The sequence below is a fragment of the Cydia pomonella genome, chromosome 1 (genome assembly GCF_033807575.1).
Source record: "Cydia pomonella isolate Wapato2018A chromosome 1, ilCydPomo1, whole genome shotgun sequence".
Taxonomy (NCBI): Eukaryota; Metazoa; Arthropoda; class Insecta; order Lepidoptera; family Tortricidae; genus Cydia; species Cydia pomonella.
The window spans coordinates 22324855-22348317 of NC_084703.1; the positions used below are offsets into that span (position 1 = coordinate 22324855).

A 23463-nucleotide genomic window follows, 5' to 3' on the forward strand; every position below is an offset into this window, starting at 1 on the left:
GTATGCATGTATGTATGTATGTTAGTGTGGGTCACATCTTGGAAGCTAAATTTGACCCAGTTTCCGATATTGGTTTGAATATGTAAGTCTAATGATAATGCAATATTATGGTACCATCAAGCTGATCTGATGATGGAGATAGGAGGAGGCCATAGGAACACTGCGATGAAACGAGGCAACCTAATTGTGCTTGGGGTTTTTAGAATTGGCTTGATGAGTATTAGTAGCCTGTGGTAAGAAAAGTACAGTCAGTGATAAAATCTTGCACCAAAAATGAATTTTCTGTCAAAATTTTATTTATTATCTTGTATGGCCATGTCCTATTCAATTACTTTTAGAGTTTGGTACCTGAAAAGACAAAAAACGGGGCTCTTATAGGATCCCATGTGCATCTATCTGTCTTTCTGCCCGTTTGTCACAGCCTAATTGCTCTGAAACGAACTGAACCAAATAAGTTGAAATTTGGTCCTCTTATAAATAAAAAAAAAAAAACTGTTTATTGTTTTAGGAACAAAATAAATTATATTTTTACCAAACTTAAACCTAATCTTATATTTATAATATTATATGGACTAAGGCAAGGATTTGGGGATGCAACTCTTGTTTAAGTTATTAAGTTACAATTAAATATTTTTAGATGCTACCAAGTCTTTTTACATGTATATCTATTAGTGATTTTTTTAACAATAGCTTTAATATTATTAGGTATATTATTTATGTTTTCAAATATATGTATGTCTGTGACCCAAAGATGGGCATGTAATATAAATAAATTAATTTTAAACACTATTTTGGGGGTTTATTGAGGAAATTTTAATGTTGTGCAAACTATATCATATCATATACATATAGTTATAATTTTAAGATTAAAATAGTTCATAAGTTATTTAATTAGGTTGTTAAAAATTGACTGATGGTCAGAACCTGTAAAACAGGAGTTCGGCTCGCATTTGGCCGGGTTTATTTATATCATGACACCTTTATCCGGTCTCAATCAAAAAAAGGGCCAATGATAGATGACCTTAAAAGTGGCTTAACCCTCATATGCTTATTGAAAATTAATGGTCGTGGGAAAAAGCATAAGTAGATTTTTATAATAATATGTAGTTTTAAAACATGTATGTCTATAAGGTAGGCTGGGGTAAAGGGATGTTCACTGTATTTAAAATAATTTATTTCACACCATGCATGAAATTAAGCTCAGAACGTTAATACGTAATGTAGACAATTATTTTTAGACACAATTTCTATTTTATAAATCATATAGAACTAAAAAGAGTTGGTAAGTTGACCGTGACGACATTCACTAGTATTTCATATATAATATATTATGATGGTAATATAGTACATTTCGATGCTAGTGCGGAAAGTATGTCATTACCTCACGAGTACCAAGATATCTAGACTCTGGACGAGTGAAGAATGACATTGCCGCACGTGTGTCGAACGACGCTCTTTAATACAGTTGAAAAAAAAAAAACAACAAGTATTTTTTTTAATGCATGTTCTTTAAGACAGAAACAATTTTAATTATAAAATATTGTACTATTATTACCTAAGTATCGTTATTTACGATTATTTGTGTATCGTATATTTAAATTGTATACAAACAATATCAAATATTGCCTGGAAACTTAAAACATCCTTGCAGTAAGAAAAAACGCCTCTTCTTTGACAGGCGTTTCGGCAGCTATTCTGTTCTATTCAGACAACTTATTAAGAACGCTTTTTCAATATCCAATATATGAAATGTGTACATTTTTATTATTCTAACATTAACAGCAGGCTTTTATGTTCATTACGACTTTTAAAGGAAAGTAACATTAACACTCATCAATTAGTAATCATGAATTGGAACAAGTGTAATTTAAAAAAATTGGAAAATCGAAAAGCAGCTACGTAAAGTAGCACTTCTTGAGCAACTGTATTAAAAAAAATGTTTTCTTTCTTTCTTTTCACATAAATTCCATAGTGGCAAATCGTTTTGACAGTTCGTAAAAATTGCTTCGACTAGTAGTGGAAGGGAGCAAAATGATATATGTACGGCGTGGGCGTACATTGAATCCTCAACGAAGTAAAAGGATCTATAATTGAATCCTGGGCGTAGCGAGAGATTCTAACATAGAATCCTGAGCGTAGTGGGGGGTAAGTGTTAAAGCCCAAGGTGGAATTAATTTTGATGCCATATGACAACTGCTTTTCGCATCATGTATGAGGTAATTACATTCCTATATTAGGTTTCAAAACATTATTTAAGCATTACTACATAGGTAGGGACCTACTAACAAATTAAAAGCATAACTCATATCAAAGAGAATTTGATAAAGAGGTGGATTGTCAAAGAAAACTTTGTAGTCACAGTAATTTACTGCCATCTTTCGACACATGATTAAAACTTTTAGAACGCCACTTGACTTTAATCGTTATTCATTCACTGATATGTGTAAAATTTATTAAATATCAAAAAGTGGCGCCATCTAATAGATCAGGGGTTCCCAATCTTTTTCAACATGCGGCGCAGTTACAAGTTTAGTATTTTGCAACGGCGCCCTTGTAAATTTAAAATCACAGTCGAAAAAGAGTGACACGACGCTATATTATTTACCGATGCGAGCGCTCAAATAGGTACCCGCGAATATTTGTGGTTTCGGATAATGATAGAACTCACGGCGCCCCTCTTTACTTTCTACGGCGCACCAGGGCGCCGCGGCACACACTTTGGGAACCCCTGTAATAGATCATAGGTCAAAAGTATGGCGGCATCTTTAGAGCGCTCCACCTCTATTTCAAATTCTCTTAGCTCATATGTACCATGGCACATAATATATTTTCTAAGACTATTATCTAAAATGATAAATGAAACTCAAGTGTATTATACGTCGTGTTTTTATTGAATTCCGTTAACTTAAGGGTATTGGTAAGTATGCTTAAGGAAATTAATGGCATGGTTAAACTTCACATTTTTTTAAAGTACAAATTAAATGTTGCATATAGCGTTGTTGTAACACGGGAATTACATTGAACTCATCCAAGCAATGAAAAACTGTGACATATCAATGTCATTTCGAACATCGATCGTCCAAGATAGCACTTACGTTTAGTAGCAAATGTATGAACTTTACTAAACACTAATCAAAATATAAACAGGTCCTAAGGCAGATAGCAAATGTATGAACTTCTACTAAACACTAATCAAAATATAAACAGGTCCTAAGGCAGATAGCAAATGTATGAACTTCTACTAAACACTAATCAAAATGTAAACAGGTCCTAAGGCAGATAGCAAATGTATGAACTTCTACTAAACACTAATCAAAATATAAACAGGTCCTAAGGCAGATAGCAAATGTATGAACTTTACTAAACACTAATCAAAATATAAACAGGTCCTAAGGCAGATAGCAAATGTATGAACTTCTACTAAACACTAATCAAAATGTAAACAGGTCCTAAGGCAAATTTACACTCACGTAAGGGTCTTATCTGATAATAGTACATTACGATACAAGTGCGAAAATTAGGAAATTCGAACGTCTTATGTTCAATAATTATTTGTAATGTTTATGTGTGATAATGTTCAAAATCCTAACAATTAAAAGTTTTTGGTTTGTAATATATTATTAATATATGTATATAAATTAGTTCACAAATAGTCATTGCCATACATGCCGTATGTCATTACATTACCGTCCATAAAAGAGTCATAGCATGGTTGTCATCACCATCTTACATTCTTATTTTCCGAAAGCGATAACTTCAAAATTAAGCCACAAATAAATGGATAAACATCATAAATATACGGTGCTCACGAGGAACCCAAAAGATTTTAACCACTTACTTCTGAGGCCAAAAGAAGGAAAAAATGTTATATAAGTTTCAGTAAATATCGGTAAATAAATAAAAATGGTAAAACTGGCACTGAAAATAATTTTTTACGTTTTTTTTTGTAAAAACTAGTTCTTGCAAAGGTTACTTGTCACTTTTTGACATCTATCAATAAGGATATTTAGACTACGCCCCATAATGGCATCATCGCGATCAAAAAGGCGTTTTGCACTAAGTTACGATAAGAAGATGTTTTTTTTTTACATTGGTATTAACTCTGCAACTAACTTCCTCTCTCACCTGGGACGGGCACATCGATGAGTTAAGCTCGAAGCTAGGGCGGGCGTGTTTCGTATTGGGTAGGCTGGCCAACACCGCGTCACTGAACGTAGTGCGCTCCTGCTATTTTGCGACGGTGCATAGTCTTCTCACATACGGTGCCGAGGTGTGGGCCCGAGGGGCTGATTCCCGGCGTGTATTTCGAATGCAAAAGAAAGCATTACGTGCCATTGTTAAGGCACCAACCGACACCTCATGCAGAAACCTCTTCGAGGACCTAGGGGTCTTGACATTGCCAGGCGAACTTGTGTACCAGGTGGCGCTATTCACTCACTCAAACTTACACTTGTTCAAAAAACACGGTACAAATCAGAGTCATGCGCTCCGTAGCAATAAATATAGTTACCGTCTTGTCACTCCTAAACACAAGCTTTCGAAGTCAGAGCGTTCTCCATACATTATGGGCCCGTCCGTTTATAACAGACTGCCCGCAGTGGTCAGAAATGCAGCCTCCACCGATATATTTAAATGTAGACTGCGAAAGTGGCTACTAACCTTATCTTTGTATGACGTCGATGAGTTTTTTAAACTACCGTGTACATACTCGTAGGTTATTTAAGGTACAGTCAGCGTCAAATACTCTGTAGCAGTCAAAGTGGCCAAATAGTTCGGTACACCATACTAAATATATGGTGTACCGAACTATTTGGCCACTTTGACTGATACAGAGTATTTGACGCTGACTGTACTAAGAAATTCTATTAACTTAAATTATGTTGAGTGGTTTTTATATGAATTGAGAATTAATGTTAATCAGATCTATATTATATATTACTCTGTGACATTGACATGTTTGTTTTAAGTACTATTGTACCTATTATTAAGACATTTTGACCTATAACTTTGGCGTTATTAATAAAGTTTTGTATTTGTAGGCGAAATCCAAAAAAGTTTATATGACATTTTAGTCTCTAAATGTGATCAGTAATACACTGTCAAAATCTTTCGGTTTTCTCATGTAGCATCGTGTATACTCAGTATATAGCCACTTATAACTTTGAATAGCTTGAATCGTGTTAAATTACACATGAAATAAATTGTATGGTGAATTTTTTAGTGATGAAATTCACCCTGCCACATCTGCAGTGGCCCGAGGTAAGGTTAGGTTCTATGATGTTAGATGTTTTGATATTTGTGTAGCTGACCGTTCCTGTATTTATAATTCACAGTAACGCTGCATATATGTAGGTATCAATCAGTTAGCAACCAACCAAGTGTGTTGCAGAAAGTGAAAGTTATTTTCACTTGAAGCCACTGTGTGTGTGTACTAATATAATGTTAGTTAGATCTTTGTACACTTGTTGTCAGTGTTTAGGCCTGTGTGTAAGTCTATAGGGGGCAACACAAGATCCTCGTTTTAAAAGCTTGAAGACTCAATGTCAATTTCTTGTTTTCGTTTTAGGCTACAAGGTGGCAGACCCTCCAACGCTCAAGAGATTGTGCGTAAACTGTAGGGGCAGCACTTGTGCTTGTTTCCGACAGGTCTTGTAGACCACAAGGTGGCATGGCAGTTCCTTCCTATGCACACGGTTCCAATACAATACACAATGACAATATATTGAAAATGAAAAAATCGGACAAGTGCGTGTCGGACTCGCCCAGTTAGGGTTCCGTACTTTTTTAGTATTTGTTGTTATAGCGGCAACAAAAATACATCATCTATGAAAATTTCAACTGTCTAACAATCGTAGTTCATGAGATACGGCCTGGCGACAGACTTACAGCCAGACGGACCCTGTTTTACCCTTTGGGTACGGAACCATGAAAATTAGTCCAAGTGCGAGTCGGACTCGCACAGGAAGGGTTCCGCCGTACCATTATATATAAAAACGGTCACCCATCCAAGTACTGACCCCGCGATTGGATGAGAACCTCGAGATTGGAAATAAATATTTATTTTATTCTGTTTTTAATATTTGTTGGTGTAGCGGCAACAGAAATACATAATCTGTAGAAATTTCAACTGGCTAACTATCACAGTTCATGAGATACAGCCTGGTGACAAATGGACGGACAGCGGAGTCTCAGTAAAAGGGTCCCGTTTGACCCTTTGGGTACGGAACCCTAAAAACTGACAGATTTGGTTAGCATTTCACATTCACTTATACGTTTACGTATTTTTCATCACACTTGCTCGAAAAAGATCTTATTTCGTGCAGGTGTACTGAAGGACAATGGTTTATATTGTTTTTCCCGGGGGAGTACTAGCTTTTTAGGGTTCCGTAGCCAAATAGCAAAAAACGGAACCCTTATAGATTCGTCATGTCCGTCTGTCTGTCCGATTCTGTCACAACCACTTTATGTTAGTATCTCAGATCATAAAATGGTTAGTATACTGTATTAGCCATACTATTTTATTAATATATACACACATATGCTAGATAAAATGTTTAGCAGTTACGGTTTTTGAATTCCCGTAAGACTGGAATATATTAAAATGGTACTGAAATACATACATACAGACATAATATATATATATAAAATATATAAAAAAAACTCCTAGCCAACGTCATTTTTTCCGACTTCATTCTCAAAAATCGTCATTGTTCAACCAATTTACACAAAACTTTAACCAATTATACACCTAAACCTAAACCTCAAGAATCACTTGAGTTTATCGCGGACATACAGAGAAACATACGCGGCGACGTATAGATACAGACGCGGCGGGGACTTTGTTTTATAAGGTATAGGATATCGACTACCTAGTTGGTTACTAAATTCTGTTACTGCAATAATCTTTATCTACATAAAATATACGAACCAAAGTTGAATAAACTATATATTAAAATGAAGTACACAAAATCAGGAATAACATATGACAATATCATTCAAAATGGCCTCCTCTGGCCTTGACACAGGCCCTTAAACGTCGAGGCCAGTCATCAATAGCGGCACGCATGATTGTCATGTCTAATTCCATCACTGTGTTAACTATGGCCCGCTTGAGGGAGTCAAGATTTGTGTGGGGTTTAGCACAGGCTTTTTCCTCAATAACTTGCCATATGGCATAATCCAGGGGGTTAAGGTCCGGGCTGGAAGACGGCCAGTCTTCGTGGGCAATAAAGTCAATTTTGTTCCTTCGAAACCAGGCTAGAGTTGTTTTTGCCTTATGTATAAGAGCTGAGTCCTGTTGAAAGACCCATGGCTGGTTTTGAAATAGGGTGTGGCTTAAGGGCTTCACTATTGGTTCGAGAACGGTTTCCTGGTAAACTTTGGCCCCAGTTTTCACACCTTTTTCACAGAAATGAACCTGTGTTAGCGCTGAGTATGAGACACCCAGCCAAATCATCACATAAGAGGAATGATGGTCTCGTTGCACTCTCGGAACAGCCGCAATCGCCTCTTGACTGTTTTTTGCATACACTCTTGTCATTGTGGCGGTTACAACATTCTTCAATGGTAAAATTTTTTTCATCTGTAAATAGTATTTTTCGGTGGCCGTTTTGTGCGTACCGCTTCAATAGCACGCCATTTCTCTCTAGCCTCATAGTCTTTAATCGTCCATTAAGCAAATGACCTTTTTGTCTGCGGTAAGCGTGTAGTCCAAGGTCTTCATTGATAACTTTTTTTTTTGGGAGCTTTTCTTCACAGACTTGTATTGCCAACAACTTTTGCTTCCGGACGGGGTTTCTTGCAATTCTCGCCTTCACTGGCTTTATTAGAGCTGGGGTCCGAACGGTGCGTGGTCTTCCAGACCCCTTGCGGTCATCGAAGCTCTGAGTACTATTGTATCTATTAATTGTGCGATAAACAAATTGTTTGTTGATTTTTAGGTTTTCAAGCAACTTCAAAATCATGTTTGGCGGGTGCCCACATTTGTGCAACGCAATTACTGCGATACGATTCTCTTTTAGGCCCCAATTCATTACAGATATGACGAGATAAGCGGTATGTGTGGTATATAATTATAGCTCACAAATCCACCACATTATGCTATTTTTTTATTTTTTCGCTAGCATTTGTTTTAACGGAAATAAACAGGTTGCAAATCGAGTAACAGAACTTAGTAACCGACTAGGTACCACCGCGGACTTTTTTGTCGACCAATCAAAGAGAGAAAATTCCACCATACATTGTGTTGTTATATCTCAAATGGATGGATGCCTAATGGCAGCGTTTTCGATTAAAGTTCCTAGGCAGCGTGATGTTTTCCGACTTCTTTAGCAAACATCGTCATATTTCAACCAATTTACACTAAACCTTAACAAATATTACACCTAAACCTTCCCCAAGAATCATCCTATTGATAGGTAACATGAAAGGACCACATGAAAAGCCGTTCAGTAGTTTTTAGGGTTCCGTACCCAAAGGGTCAAACGGGACCCTATTACTGAGACTTCGTTGTCCCTCCGTCCGTCCGTCCGTACGTCCGTCTGTCACCAGGCTATATCTCATGAACCGTGATAGCTAGACAGTTGAAATTTTCACAGATGATGTATTTCTGTTGCCGCTATAACCAAAAATACTAAATAATGGTACGGAACTCGAACTCGCATATCACGCGCCATATTGCGGAATTTCAATGGAACATAATTTTTCATACTAAACTGAACTGTCACTCTATACGTAAGAATAACAGCGCCCTCTTGACAATGATAATATATTTCTGGTCGGGCTTTACGTCGCAACGATTTTGAAAGGAATCTGGTATAAAAATGTATTTTAGTCGCTATTTATCAATTAAAAATGGTTAGGTATATCTCAAACATCGGTTATTTATTAGCGACTAATTCTAGATTAACACTTGGTTGAGTTTCAATACTCTTATTATTTAAATTTGCACGTACTTACATACAACACGTCGATCAAAAGTCTTATCGCTAGCTACACACTAGTTTGCAGTTGGTTACACGAAATTATGGATGTTTTTGCATTATTGCAGATTTGTCGATATATGTATTATTGTAGATGTATATCACCAGTAAAACTTTAGTTAACTTATTCTTAATAATTACAATTCCGAAACAAAACATCCAAGTATTTTCCTCTCCTCCCGATCTCCGTTTAACCCAAGTATTTTTTTATGTTTCGCTTTTCAATAGGCAAAGACCCGCCAATAGTGCCAACTTCAGAGCTAATCAGCCAAACTAATTGACACTATAAAAGATCTTTTAAATAAAAACTTTGAAAATATACTGAAACACACCCAACTTGCTAGTAGAAAAACGCAAAAAAAGTTGTTATGTTATTGTTACTTAACTTCGGAATTAAATATACTTAATAATAATAATAATAAGCAGGGCAGCTTGTGGTGAGTTGTTGGGGAGTTACGACCCCACGGACCCGAGTGCTCCAGAGAGTCGGTCAGGGTCTCCGTCTCCGGCGTGTCTTCGTCGGTCGGAGTGGAACCCCAAGGGGACCCGTAGGACACAAGCTCAGCTCTGGCTTGCCTTCATTGGCCGTCCAGAGAGGAGTCGTTAGAGCTAAATGGTCCAGGGGTGGAAGTGAAAACTTGCATAAGACGCGAGTTGGCACAGTGGATGTTATCAACCACTGCTCACACCGGTGTTGCTCCTGGTCGTCTTCACGACGGCATTTTCAGGGGCCTATCTAGTGGGCGGCGAGTTACCGCCTGCCTCAATAACTAGTGAAAACATTGTTATGACAGGTGTCTGGACCTCTTTGCAATAACCCAGTCTCATTGTCCTCTCAAACTTCAATCCATAGACCGTTATACTGTTCACTTTTACTACAATAGTCCCAATGCCTGCTGCGACCGGTTCATGGGTGTCTATTGTTGGGACATTAAAGCTCTCCAAGGGGCCCCTACGTGTTGGATCTATATCCCCACGCAAGCCTATCAAAAGACCGGGATTTATAGACCCGTGAAATCCAAGGAGATACAAATAATAATAATAATTCTGGCTATATACGTCCCACTGCTGGGCACAGGCCTCATGCATGGGAGGAGAAATATACTTAGTGTAATAAAATTAAAATTGTAATTGTAAAATCGTAAATATAATCAAATTGTCGCACATGGGCGCAAACTAACTAATTAACCTAGAATTATTTAATGCATGTATGTATCTCATTAAGTGAAATGTAAGTAAGTCAAGCGCTGTCGCTTTGGCGGGGAATTTAACAAATTGACAGCTTATTGCTCAAGGCTTTAATTCTTTATGGCTGTTACTTTGGAAAGAGGTTTTAAACTCGTCAAACTAAACCATTGGTAGGGTGACAATAAATTTCAATTTAAGTTTAATTTCTCGATCGACGATCGACAAATCTGCAATAACTTAAAAATTGGGTATGTTAAAAAATAACTAAGAATTACCGATTAAATTTTACCGTGTATAAACTTCTTGTGTAAGAAATTCGGTACCTGTTGATATTATGAGTAAAACGATTCTATAGACTTATTATTATGAGCATACGTCGGGGTTTTCGGTGCGGGAATGTTTTACACTAGCCAAAAAACAGGTTAAAATTATAAAAACCAATACTATTTTAATATTTCTAAGCGCATTTGAAGCTTACCTTCTATTTTTAATTCATAGTTTGGTAATTATTTTACAATAGACATAGTTATAAACACAAGAAAACATTCCCGCATAATTTATGAGCATTGTTAGTATAAAAAACTCCGGTCAAACTTATCCCCATCAATACACTGTCAGCTTTCAATTGCCATTTTACTATTTTATTAAAATAGTTATTTGATATAACCACTTCTAAATGATTTAGCATTCAAATCGTTAACAACTTAAAACACTTGCGAATTTTGTGTTTTTGAGAAATGTACAGTCAACCAATTTGAATCCTAGGCCACTATAGAACCTTGTCGCTTTAACTACTAGATACTTGACACGCATCACTCAATAAGCACTGTCGTAGAAGTCATTATGGCATGGTTCTATAGTGGCCTAGGAATCAAATTGGTTGACTGTACCTATCTATTTCTAAAGTGAATAAATTGTGAATTAATAAGTGTGCGAAATGATTACTGCCCATTTTTTGCATTAGAAAGAAGAAATAATCGTGTGGTACCAAATCGGGTACTTTTCGCGAAGGTTTTGAAGTAAATTATAAGTATGGACCATGCTACATTATTGTTAACAATTAAAGAGCCCGATAAAAACTGCACGCTTACTTCTGTGGAGTTCTTTATAATGTAAAAAAAAAAAACAAAGTATAGAGTCTGAGCGGCAAGAGAACCAATATTACATTCTATGACTCTTATCTTCACACTATGAGACACAAATGAGATTATTTTAAATGAAAATATTTTAACTTGTGTTTTTAAATAGAAACACCACTACAAAGAAAAGGTGACCAAGGCCTCCAGTGCCCCAGACTGCGAATTACCTATTTGCACATGTATCGTACAACGTTTTACAGTACATATGGCCCTTTAAATGTTCGACACAGTAACGTAATACATATGCAAATTTTCGCACTTGTGCGGTAAAGTAGCACCATATGTACTGTAAAATATTTTTACCACACTAATACGAAGAAAATACTAACGGTAAGTAAAACATTACAAATCGAAATGAACGTTATTGAATATTTATCATTTATCATCATCACTTAAATAAATTCAACATTGCAGTAATTTCCAAGAATTGTACAAACCAAATGGCGGCGTTTTACTACTCTTTTATTTGGAGATTTTAGAGTTACTACACAGTAAACTACTTCATCAATTTTAAAGGTTGATATGATGTTTTTTATAGGCTATTTTTGTTCCCACTGCTGGGCCTTAGGCCTCCTCTTTCTTGCATTACGGTTTGATGCGTGATCCCGCCAGTCGCTCGACTCGAGATATTCAAAAGTCAATGTTGTCCCTGAAATTCGATGTTGATTTTAATGTCTAAAAAATATGAAATAAAAATATATATATTTAACCTTTTACGTACTTTATATACAGTATTCATACAGCACCGCTACATGCATTTGCTTAAACTCTGCACTACTCGTATTATTGCAAACAAAGCTCTTCCTCGTCTACAAACAAACTGCAGATTCACCAGTTGGGACGTGGTTTGTTTTCACAAAAGAATCGTTTCAAATATTTAAAAATAAAATTCAAAAACATAGAACCTATTTTTATATACTATAAATACTATAATATACCAAAAGCGATAAGCGCATTGTAATTTTTTATAAATTCCGTAATCGCACGCGTTCAACGCTGCGTCTATCGCATAAAGCAACCGCGCGCTTTGCCCCAAGCATTCTACGGTTCCATACACAAAAGTTCACAATTGTTATTCTCTCGTTTAAATTATAATTATGTATGATATGACTAATTTATTTCAGATACATGATACAATGGATATGTAATTGTCAATTATGTGGCAAATCGGGGTGATTATAATAACAAATAATATAAAAACCGGACAAATGCGAGTTGGACGGACGGAAATTGAAATTGAAATCTTTATTGTTATATTGTGAGTTACAATGATCTTAAAATTATGTTAGGGTAGAATCATCACAATCAACCGCGATGCGGCGTACAATGTTAATACTAAAACTAATCTTACAGCTAAATAATTATACAAATATTACATGTGATGCGAATAAAATTATTGGTACTGTGTCAATAGGTAAATTAACAAATAATATGTCATACTAACTCGACGGCATAAAGTGGTCACTTATCTTATAGTAAGCTTTGTCGTTGAGCGAAACCGACGGTTTTGTAATTTTTAGGGTTCCGTAGCCAAATGGCAAAAAACGGAACCCTTATAGATTCGTCATGTCCGTCTGTCTGTCCGATTCTGTCACAGCCACTTTTTTCCGAAACTATAAAAGCTATACTGTTCAAACTTGGTAAGTAGATGTATTCTATGAACCGCATTATGATGTTTACACAAAAATAGAAAAAAAAACAATAAATTTTGGGGGTTCCCCATACTTAGAACTGAAACTCAAAAAATCTTTTTTCATCAAACCCATACGTGTGGGGTATCTATGGATAGGTCTTTAAAAATGATATTGAGGTTTCTAATATCATTTTTTACTAAACTGAATAGTTTGCGCGAGAGACACTTCCAAAGTGAAAAAATGTGTGCCCCCCCCCCCCCGTAACTTCTAAAATAACAGAATGAAAAATCTAAAAAAAATATATGATATACATTCCCATGCAAACTTCCACCGAAAATTGGTTTGAACGAGATCTAGTGAGTAGGTTTTTTTTGATACGTCATAAAATAAAAAATAAAAAATTCATCAAACCCATACGTGTGGGGTATCTATGGATAGGTCTTCAAAAATGATATTTAGGTCCCTAATATCATTTTTTTCTAAACTGAATAGTTTGCGCGAGAGACACTTCCAAAGTGGTAAAATGTGTGTCCAAAGTGGTAAAATGTTGAACAAGATCTAGTAAGTAGATTTTTTTTAATACGTCTTAAATGGTACGGAACCCTTCATGCGCGAGTCCGACTCGCACTTGGCCGCTTTTTAGTGTTTGTTGTTATTGCGCCAACTTTCACGGTTCATCAGATACAGCCAGGTGACAGACGGACAGCGGATTCTTAGTAATAGGATCACTTTTACCCTTTGGGTACGGAACCCTTAAAACGGGTTATGCGTGAATCGGTCATAAGGAAAATAAAATATATTTTAAAAATGTGTGACCCTACAGAACCCTTCAGACGCAACTTCAATTCACACTTGGCCGATTTTATATATTAGTTGTAATACAGCATTGGGAAGCGCTGGTGGCCTAGCGGTAAGAGCGTGCGACTTGCAATCCGGAGGTCGCGGGTTCAAACCCTGGCTCGTACCTATGAGTTTTTCGGAACTTACGTACGAAATATCATTTGATATTTACCAGTCGCTTTTCGGTGAAGGAAAACATCGTGAGGAAACCGGACTAATCCCAACAAGGCCTAGTTTACCCCTCTGGGTTGGAAGGTCAGATGGCAGTCGCTTTCGTAAAACCTAGTGCCTACGCCAAATCTTGGGATTAGTTGTCAAGCGGACCCCAGGCTCCCATGAGCCGTGGCAAAAATGCCGGGACAACGCGAGGAAGAAAAAAAAAAGTTGTAATACAGCATTGAATCTATTAAATGTACATTTTCCATTTACATTTTCGTTTGTTTCATTTGTGTCGTGAAGGACACGTGTAATGTGTTAATCATTGTCCCATATGTCTGCAGTGAACATAACACGCACCAGGAAAACCGCATATTGAACAGTGCCAATAGCTGTCCTTGTTGCAAAATACGTAAATAATAATAAAAGTAATAAGGTACAAGAAGAGTATATAGTCGACGTCAAATGTGCATGGATAATTTTGCTTTTGCCAATACTACATTGTAATAAAGCGATATGCATATCATTTGACTTGATCCAAACGTGTATATTTGTACGTGCGGTATGCGAGAGCTGTGATAGGTGACAAACGAACTGTCATTTATTTTCTTGTGGATATTTTTCATCACAATCACTTGAAAATTGGTGGGTAATTGGGTATGGATTGTACGAGGGGTGATCCAAAAGTAATGATAATCAGAATGATTTTTATTTTTCAATTTAGTCTCTTAGTAAGCTTACTCACCCACTCATTTTTAGTGTTCCGTACCGAAAAGGTACAAAAGGAACCCTTATGGTGCGACTCTGTCCGTCCGTCTGTCTGTCACATTGCTAAATATCTCGAGAACTACTTAAGCTATAGATTTGAAGTTTAGAACAGTAACAAACAACGCTAACCCAGATACATTAGAAGTTTAATTAGGTCTCCCAAAGGTCCGGGACCCCATGGTCCCGAGATATGGAAAGACATATAAATATTACAAAAATAAAATCAACCTCTATCTGGTCTCTCCAACAACCACATATTTGCGGCGTATGTAGTAGAGACCTTGGGGCCGTGGAGCAACGACGCCCATATTCTTTACAAGAATTAAAAAAAAAACTGCTTGAGACCACGGGTGACCCTAGGGCTGGCTCATTTCTAGGCCAAAGAGTAGGCATCACCATTCAACGAGGGAACGTAGCCAGCCTTATGGGCACCCTTCCGCAGGGGACAGACCTGGGGGATTTTTCATAGGAGGGGGGTTTTTATGTTCTTATGTTTATGTTTTCTTATTTTATTAGGTTTAATTGGTGTGTATATTAGTTACAATAACAATATACATAATGGATATATACAGATGATTACTATAAGTAGCTTATATCTAAAATAGGCCCTTGAGGCATTGTACCAAGGATGCTAGCGGCATTTCCTCGTTGTATCGCAATACTGATTTTATAATTTAATTTGCAATTTAATCCCGTTTGCGGGTGTTTATTGTGATTGAAATTTCTGAGATTACACAAAAACACCGTCTTTCAAATAAAACAATAATTGTTGAAATCGGTTCATATCACATGATAAAGAATTATCCCTGAAAAACCAACATACATACAGGTTACGCAAATTAGTTACTCAATTTGCCCATAGATGGCGCTGCTTACAATTTTTTAAGATACTGCCACACATGGTCCTCGTGAGCTCAGCTAGATGCCTGATATGTATTCTTCTATCTGTCAACACGAGATCGTGATTTTTGACGTTTTCTACAGTAAGATAGATGGGCGGTTCCGTGGTGTTCGTTTATTTTGATACGAATTTGTCTTAATATTTAATAGATTGTCCACACACGTCAAGATGTCTGAAGTTATATTGAGCGAACGGGAAAAAAATTGGCACCGGCTTAATTTTGACCGTCACACCTACCTCGAACTGATAGGTTGTTATCGCTATAGGGCTAAATTAGTTGGCACTAATTGGTAATACAATAACAGCGTGTAGCTCCCCAACACAAACGTATATTTACTGTATGTCGTGAGCTCAAGGTTCTTAGATCGCATACGACACAACACATTGACACTGCTATTAATCTTCATTAATGAGAGTAGCTTAATAGATTGCTTTTTATTATAATTAAATAGATGTTATAATCTGCCTTTTACCTGTTTACACTTAATTAGGCTGTGTCATTCATTAAGAAACTTATAGGTAGAAGTGGTAGAACATAAAATTTGTATTCGTCTGTAGCTAAGGCAGGTTTTTATTGAATAATAAAAAGGTTAAGAAATGCAGCTTGCAATTGTACTTCCAATATATTGACCCCCATGAAATCATTTAAACTTTCAAGTCCTTGAAACTAAAGAATAGTGAGAACCTTTGGGGAGATCTCTTTGAAAACCATGCAATCTATTAAATATTGACGTCGTGGCACCGTATTTAGCCGATGTGTTTAACGCTTGTGTTAGATAATGTGATGAAGTGTATGTGTAGTAAGGTCATTCCTATGTTAAAATCAGGCGGCAAATATGACCTTGGAAATTTTAGACCAATTTCCATACTTACGTTCTTTCAACTAAAGCCTTGCTAATTCTTACTTAAACCAAAGAACCTAGAAGCGGTTGTAAATGGAACCGAGTCTTATGACTAAAGCTTTGAGTACCCCAGGATTCTGTTTTAGGACTTTTCTCTTCCTTGTATATATAAATGATCTGCCGTATCTTGTAAATAATAAATGTGAGATAGTCTCATTTGCTGACAATACCTAACTAATTTCCAAAGTTGACAGGAAACTGAGCGATTAAAGCCATGTGAATGAAACTTTGGAAGAGGTGCTAGAATGGTTCACAGCAAATAACTTATTTCTAAATGCGAAGGAGACGAAATGTGTCAAATTTTTGCTACCGAATGAACGAAAGGCTGAAAGCTGAAACTATCATCACGTTGAATGGCGAAAAGCTGGACCCGATAAAAAATAAATACAGCCGCCTTTGCTAAGCCTCGCCCGTTTGCCTCCAATAATGCACGCTTACCGAACTTATTACCAAGTTCAGAAGTAGTTGGGGGTGAATAAAGATGCCACTCAATGTAGATGGACAATACCGGGCTCATCCCAACAAGAATGGTAAGTGAAGTGGCACCCTCCTCTATTCTGAAAAATGTATAATGTGGGTGCAGGAAAGGCTGTAGCGGAGGCCGCTGTATCTGCGTAAAATAAAGCCTCAAATGCTCGGCACTCCGCGTTTTGACGACGTCGACATGCTTATATTTTTCAAACTGAATCAGACAACTTTTATGAACCATCTACGAAACGTTCAAAATGAGCAACTCTAACCTTAGAAGGCATTACGTGATTACGCCTTGTAAATATGTTTGATACATATTTACAATATTAATAGTCTCTTATGAATGTTAATATGTAGTTTTTTCTTTCAAACTACCCTCAAACCATTATAAGAACTAAACAGAGAAAATTTGAAAAAAAAAGCATTGATCTCATTTTTTATTTCTAAGATTTATGAGTAAACAGTCTACAGACGTCATTCTTTGCTTAAATTAAAACTATTGTTACAATATCTTTTTATGAGTTAACCCGTAAAATAAGTATTTTATCCGATTGCGGGTTCGAAATTAGACCAAATCTTAATATTTGTAAATTTGGGTATGTAACCGGTACTGGTTACCGGTACCGGTAGTGGTCCTAACAACATATTTAAAAAATCAGAACTAGCCGTTAGTTTGCGATATTAATGTTCGATATGGGTAAACGGGTAACAGAGTTGTTTATTTTTCCTTGGGTGGGACTAAAATAAATCTAACAATACTGAGACTTATATGAATTGACTACGGTTTGAATAAAGAGCTCGGTAAATTGTAAAATATAATGAAATACGAAATTTTAGAAACTTCTACGGAAAAATAAACCAATATTACGAAAACATAAATATATATTTATATACCTTAGCGGTGAATTTATCCATTTTTACTTTAATATAAAAAGTAGTATAGTTGGCAGACGTATCTGCTTGATAAAAATGGTTTAATATGTCATTTGTTTTTTGTTCACAAAACGTATATTTTAAAGTAGAATGACCCTAAAGCCGCATGATTGCTTTATCTTTCGTCACATGTTTCGCGCGGTGAGCCATATCTTTTGTTCCCTCCTAATTACCTGGTTTTGCGCCCCCTCTTATAAGTGCAATTTGCTGCCGTCGTTAAAATACGAAAAATCTGTTAGATTGAGCATAAATCCATAGTTCTTGGTTGAATGATTAACTGTCTATTTCATTTGTTACAGAAAATTGAAGATAAATCGTCGGATATATCTGATGAATCCGAAGAAATAAGTAAGTATCAATATCCAGTACCAACAATATAAAGCAAATTATATTCCTATTTCCATTTTAAACACAGCGTTTCTCAGCTTGCTTTACCATAAAGGGCTATGCTGCAGCCGACGGCAGATAACAACCGCTGGCGGCTGACTTAGATTTCCAGGTTGTCAGCGTGAGATCATTTTATTGACATGGTATGGTACAAAGTATTATTTTTATTACTGCAAATTAGAATACACATCAATGTTTTAACTTTTGTTCACACTTTTTTTCCTATTAAGAACGAAAGAGCTGGTGATCCGAGTAGAAATAACATTAAAAATCCCAAATAAAAAAGTACAATACACAACTTTAAATAAAAAGGCCGAGGTGTAACTATTATTTGAAAGCCAAAGTTCTATGGCAAAATATTTTTTTATAGATGAAAGAAAAATCCCAGACAAAACCAAATGGAATATTATTTAATTACAGTAAATTACGCATTGAACTTGTGGACCATAGTTTTAGTACTAGACTATAATTGACTGGTTTGACGGTATTCGGTATATTTATAGTTAGCCGGCGCCGATCAGCAAGAAGCGTAGTTCATACAAGGATCTCTAAAACAATGTTTTTATACTGCCAGTACAAAAAAATTTAACTACTTAACTAACGTAACTTGTCGCATTGCCTTTTTTGTTTCGTTAAGTAACTGAAGCTGTGTCCTTAAACGTGGAGCGTATAGCCGAGCGTAACCGATCGTTTCGCGTTTGTACGCGTGGCGCATACCTAATAAGGACATTGTCATATTGGAGCCTACTATTAGTACTAGATACCAAATATTTGCTGCCTTTAATATTTTATGTTATATCCATGCTAAGTGAAAAACAAAACTTATTTCCTTTCAACCTTACAAAATAATTTTGACTGACGACGACGACAGCTATTTTCAAGTTATAAAACTAGTAATAATTGCAATGGTAGTTCGCCTCAAACCTCACAACTCATGCAATTTATTTGCTTCACTGGCTTTTTTTTTTAAAACAAAATTCATAAATCTGGCAGGACAGACCCATACGCGCTGCCAAACATTTAAAAAGCTGTACACTTTTTTTATTGAAAACCAGTAGGTACCTGTTGGCAAGGTGCGAAGTCGGCGAAGGGAGAAGAGGCGCTGATTGTTACAAACACAGTCATCTTATGGAATATCAAACATTAATGCTAGCGGCAGCCGTTGGAACTAATTTTACACCATAAGATTTAACGTAGAAAAACCGACAAAATGAGGGCAGCACCAATCGTGCACCCAACGAATACATGTCTCCTCGAGAAAACCTCAGTAGTAGGAAGTTCATACATTCCATAGCTAGAGCGGGCGCAGGCGCAGGATTTTTTTTTCCGTAAATCCTTTGTGCTTTGTTTGTATGTAACAGTAACATTCCAAATTTATTACGAAACTCCTTTTGTACTTATATAAAGCGAGTCAATATCCATACAAGTGTACTCAAAAGAAAATAGGGGCCACTAAGAATTTTTATAATTACAGAACTAATTTCATGTTTATTGAAATATGGAAATAATTGACTATTTAATTTTTGTAAGCCTTAACACCAAACAAAACCTTGTTTTACTGTTAATAAAACTGTTTTTATGTTGTGTGAAATATACAGGTTGGGAAACTTGGGAATTTGTTATCTTTTCCGGCTACCAAAAAATCTAGTGCCCACGGATTTTTTTAATTAATTTTGTAAAGTACAAAAAATTTGCTCATTTACAAATTACTTTAAAAATAGAGGTCTTACCACTTCCACATTTTTAAATTCAAGTTGAAACCGGTAAGATCTTCGGGACTTAACAACATTAATTTTTAAAAGTGAAAGTAGTTAACGATATAACCTATCTGACACTCAAATTTGGCAAACGAGTCACCAAACATCATGTTTCCACGCTGTGATTTTCACGTAACGTTCAAAACAGGGTGATTTCAGACTAGCATTTTATAGGAGCGTACGCGTTTGCGCGTATAGAGCAAATGTAGGGAATGGTAACGCGCGTGTAAGCGCGTAAATACCAAATGTAGGGAAATGTAACGTGCGTAGGTATAAGCTCGAAACGACCGTACGCGCAGAAACATACGCTAGTCTGAAACCGCCCTTAGTGGCCCCTATTTTCTTTTGAGCAAACATTTATTATAGGCTACAGGGGAATTTTGCATGTGAAATTTTTACAAGCAATAAAAATACATATGGAATTAATGAAATATTAGATGCTTTATTAGAGATGTATAGTCTCAAAATGTCGAATAACACAAAAAAACTACGCAAGACCGTCTACAAGGCAAAACCGTCAACACGTTATAACTTGTATTTCAAAACTTTACTTGTATGCCGCTTTGGCGTCCAGTCGATAAAGATCGAGGAGAAAGCGGAATAAAGGAAGTAGTTATCTAATAAGGCCATTCTATGCATCCTTAAGTAATGAAGATGGATAAGTTAAGGTATCAACGATTAGCTCCGGAGTTTTTGTAGGAAAATTTTATCTTGAGGGATCAAATTCGCCGATGTCAAGACATTACTCTAGTAGCAGACGCTAACGTGTGAGTGTTTCTCCTTTACCCATAATGATACGAAGCTAAGTTCAAGTATTTTCAAGTACACTTCAGATAAAATATATCTTCAGATATTACGATTAGAAGCAAATGATCCTCTTGCCCAGTTGCACCTTGCTAATTAACATTAGTGTTGCATACAAACAAGTAAGATTGTGTGATTTTGGTTTAAATTGTTTTTTCGTGCATAGTTGTCGGCTCGTAGAAGTATCTTAAGAGGGAAGAATAGCTTATTTTTGTTTCTATTTATTATTTAGGGACTTAAATCAGTTATTTACGATACAAGGCGGTAATTGCCGTGAAGCTTTTTGAGCAGGTTCGGTAGTAAGATAGAATTTTTCTGTCGTTTCCTTTTTTGTAGTCGCGCTCGCGAATCAAGTTGAGTGCCTCTTGAATTCTTCGCGCGAATTTTTTAATTTAGGATAAATCTTAAGATATTCATTTAATATGTATGGTGTAAAAAGCGGCTATAATCTGTATGAAGTGCTCAATGTTATACTAACGTAGTAACGTATTTAATTTGATAATGATGAAATGTAAATAGCTTTGCAATACCACATTATTTGTAAGTATTCTTTTTTGGAAGCTAAGAATAGGTATAGTAAGTTATGGTTAAAAAAATGGACGAGGCAGCGTTTTCGATTAAAATTTAGACAGCGTGATTTTCTTCGACATCATTAGCAAACATAGTCACATTTCTACCAATTTACACAGAACCTTAACAAATTGTACACCTAAAACACCTCAAGAATCACGCTATTGATAGGTGTAAACCGCATGAAAATTCTAAAGTAATTTTTGAGCTTATCGCGAACATACAAACATATAGACTCGGCGGGGACTATTTTATAAGGTGTTAGTAACGGCGGGAGGATTTTATAATTCGATGTCGATATATTTTTTTCAGCCAGCCCCAAAGCAATTTTAGTCGGTGTATAAGTAATACCATTTTTTTTTCACTATACTGCTGTCTTACACAGCGGAATCTTTCGATATTCAAGTCAATCAAAAATATCAATTGTTATCCATCCTCAATGTCCTCTCCCGTTGGATATTTATTTGTTTAAATATTTATTTGTTATTGCACATCAAAAAAGGTAGCAATGGCGGATTTAATGCCTCCTGGCATTCTCTACCATAGGGCCAAACATAAAAATTTCAATGTGGGTGCAGTGAGAAGCGTTTAGAAGCAATCAGGTAATACAGAATACTATATCTAGAATACGACCGGCTTGGCCTAGTGGGTAGTGACCCTGCCTACGAAGCCGATGGTCCCGGGTTCACATCCTGGTAAGGGCATTTATTCGTGTGATGAGCATGGATATTTGTTCCTGAGTCATGGGTGCTTCCTATGTATTTAAGGATTTATATATTATATACAGGGTGATCAATCCAAAACGGTCAGTATGGAGAAGTCAGAAACTATGAGAGATAGCCACATCTGTTCTTAAGAAACATGGCTTCGATTTTAAATTTAATAATAATGACATTCAATCTTTTTTATATTTACTTATACTTTCAGCCTGAAAATACTATGCAGTTTATTTTGATATCAACCATTCCATAGCTTCAAAGTACAAGTGTGTTTTTTTCTCCGAAACTAACCATTAGCCCATAGAATTGGTACATTTTACCTAACATCAAATGCGGTAGTAATGTTTTTTTAATATGTTGGTAGTAATGAAATGGTAACAAATCCATGTTTTCGACCTCGAAAACCCTTGGGATCATTGTAAAGTACTTGAAAATTCATTAAATTTTAGGAACTTTTTCAGTTTTTTCAGTTGTAGCTCTTTCACTCGTGCAACTTTAAAAATTAAAAACAAAAACTATTTCACATAGAGTCTATTCTTTGACCAATATACACCATCTATTATGCAGTTTTTGGGACGGTTTTGCAAAACTTGCCGCTTATAGTAGTGTGACTACTTAAAACAATATGATAAAATAATTTGATTTGTTTCCTAGTTGTAATGTCAACTAAATGCAATTAAATTGTTTCACGTTTTTTATAATATGTAAATGCTGGTCATTCCTGAGGAGCCTATAACGTTTTACATTCCGCACTTACAAAAATACGATTGTTTTTGCAACTTTGTTTCAATTTTCTTTTCTCGTATTGGAAATGATAAGTAGTGTGTTTAAGGCACAATTTCGAAATAAAGGCGCTTTCACTTCTTTCGAGAGCCAAAATATGTGAACAAAAATGCTAGCCATTATATCTATTATATTGCCCATATTCATCCTTTGGTTAACAAGGTGTACATACTTAATCACGTAATACCTGAAACTTATGTAAGTCCAATTTCTCTTTTCGTTGCCGCGGGTGTTAGCAATCGCTGGAAATAAATGTACCAGTTTTCTTTTGTCCCAATTTTGATAAATTGTTGGAAGTTTTCGTTTTATTACACGAATACAAACCGCAAACTCATTGTTGTGAAATGTTTACGTAGAATTCCGATTTCAATAATACATTTATATAACTGTAACAATCTATGTAAACGCGAGAAATTAAAGTTAGCATCAAACATCAACTCAACTAGACATGTACAGTCGCCATCGGATATATAGGAGCGGCCAAGGAGCTCACAAATATCTGAACGTGCCTATAGAGGCGCCATGACAAT

General features: G+C 36.0%; 1 protein-coding gene across 1 annotated transcript in view; it reads left to right on the top strand.

Annotated features, from left to right (window-relative positions):
* The window catches only part of LOC133527249 (dual specificity calcium/calmodulin-dependent 3',5'-cyclic nucleotide phosphodiesterase 1C-like), a 62991-nt gene that overhangs the window by 2372 nt on the left and 37156 nt on the right, over positions 1–23463 (top strand). Inside the window, exon 2 of the mRNA XM_061864171.1 lies at positions 18213–18261. Coding sequence (XP_061720155.1) covers positions 18213–18261 — 49 coding nt within the window. The remainder of the gene's footprint in view (positions 1–18212; positions 18262–23463) is intronic.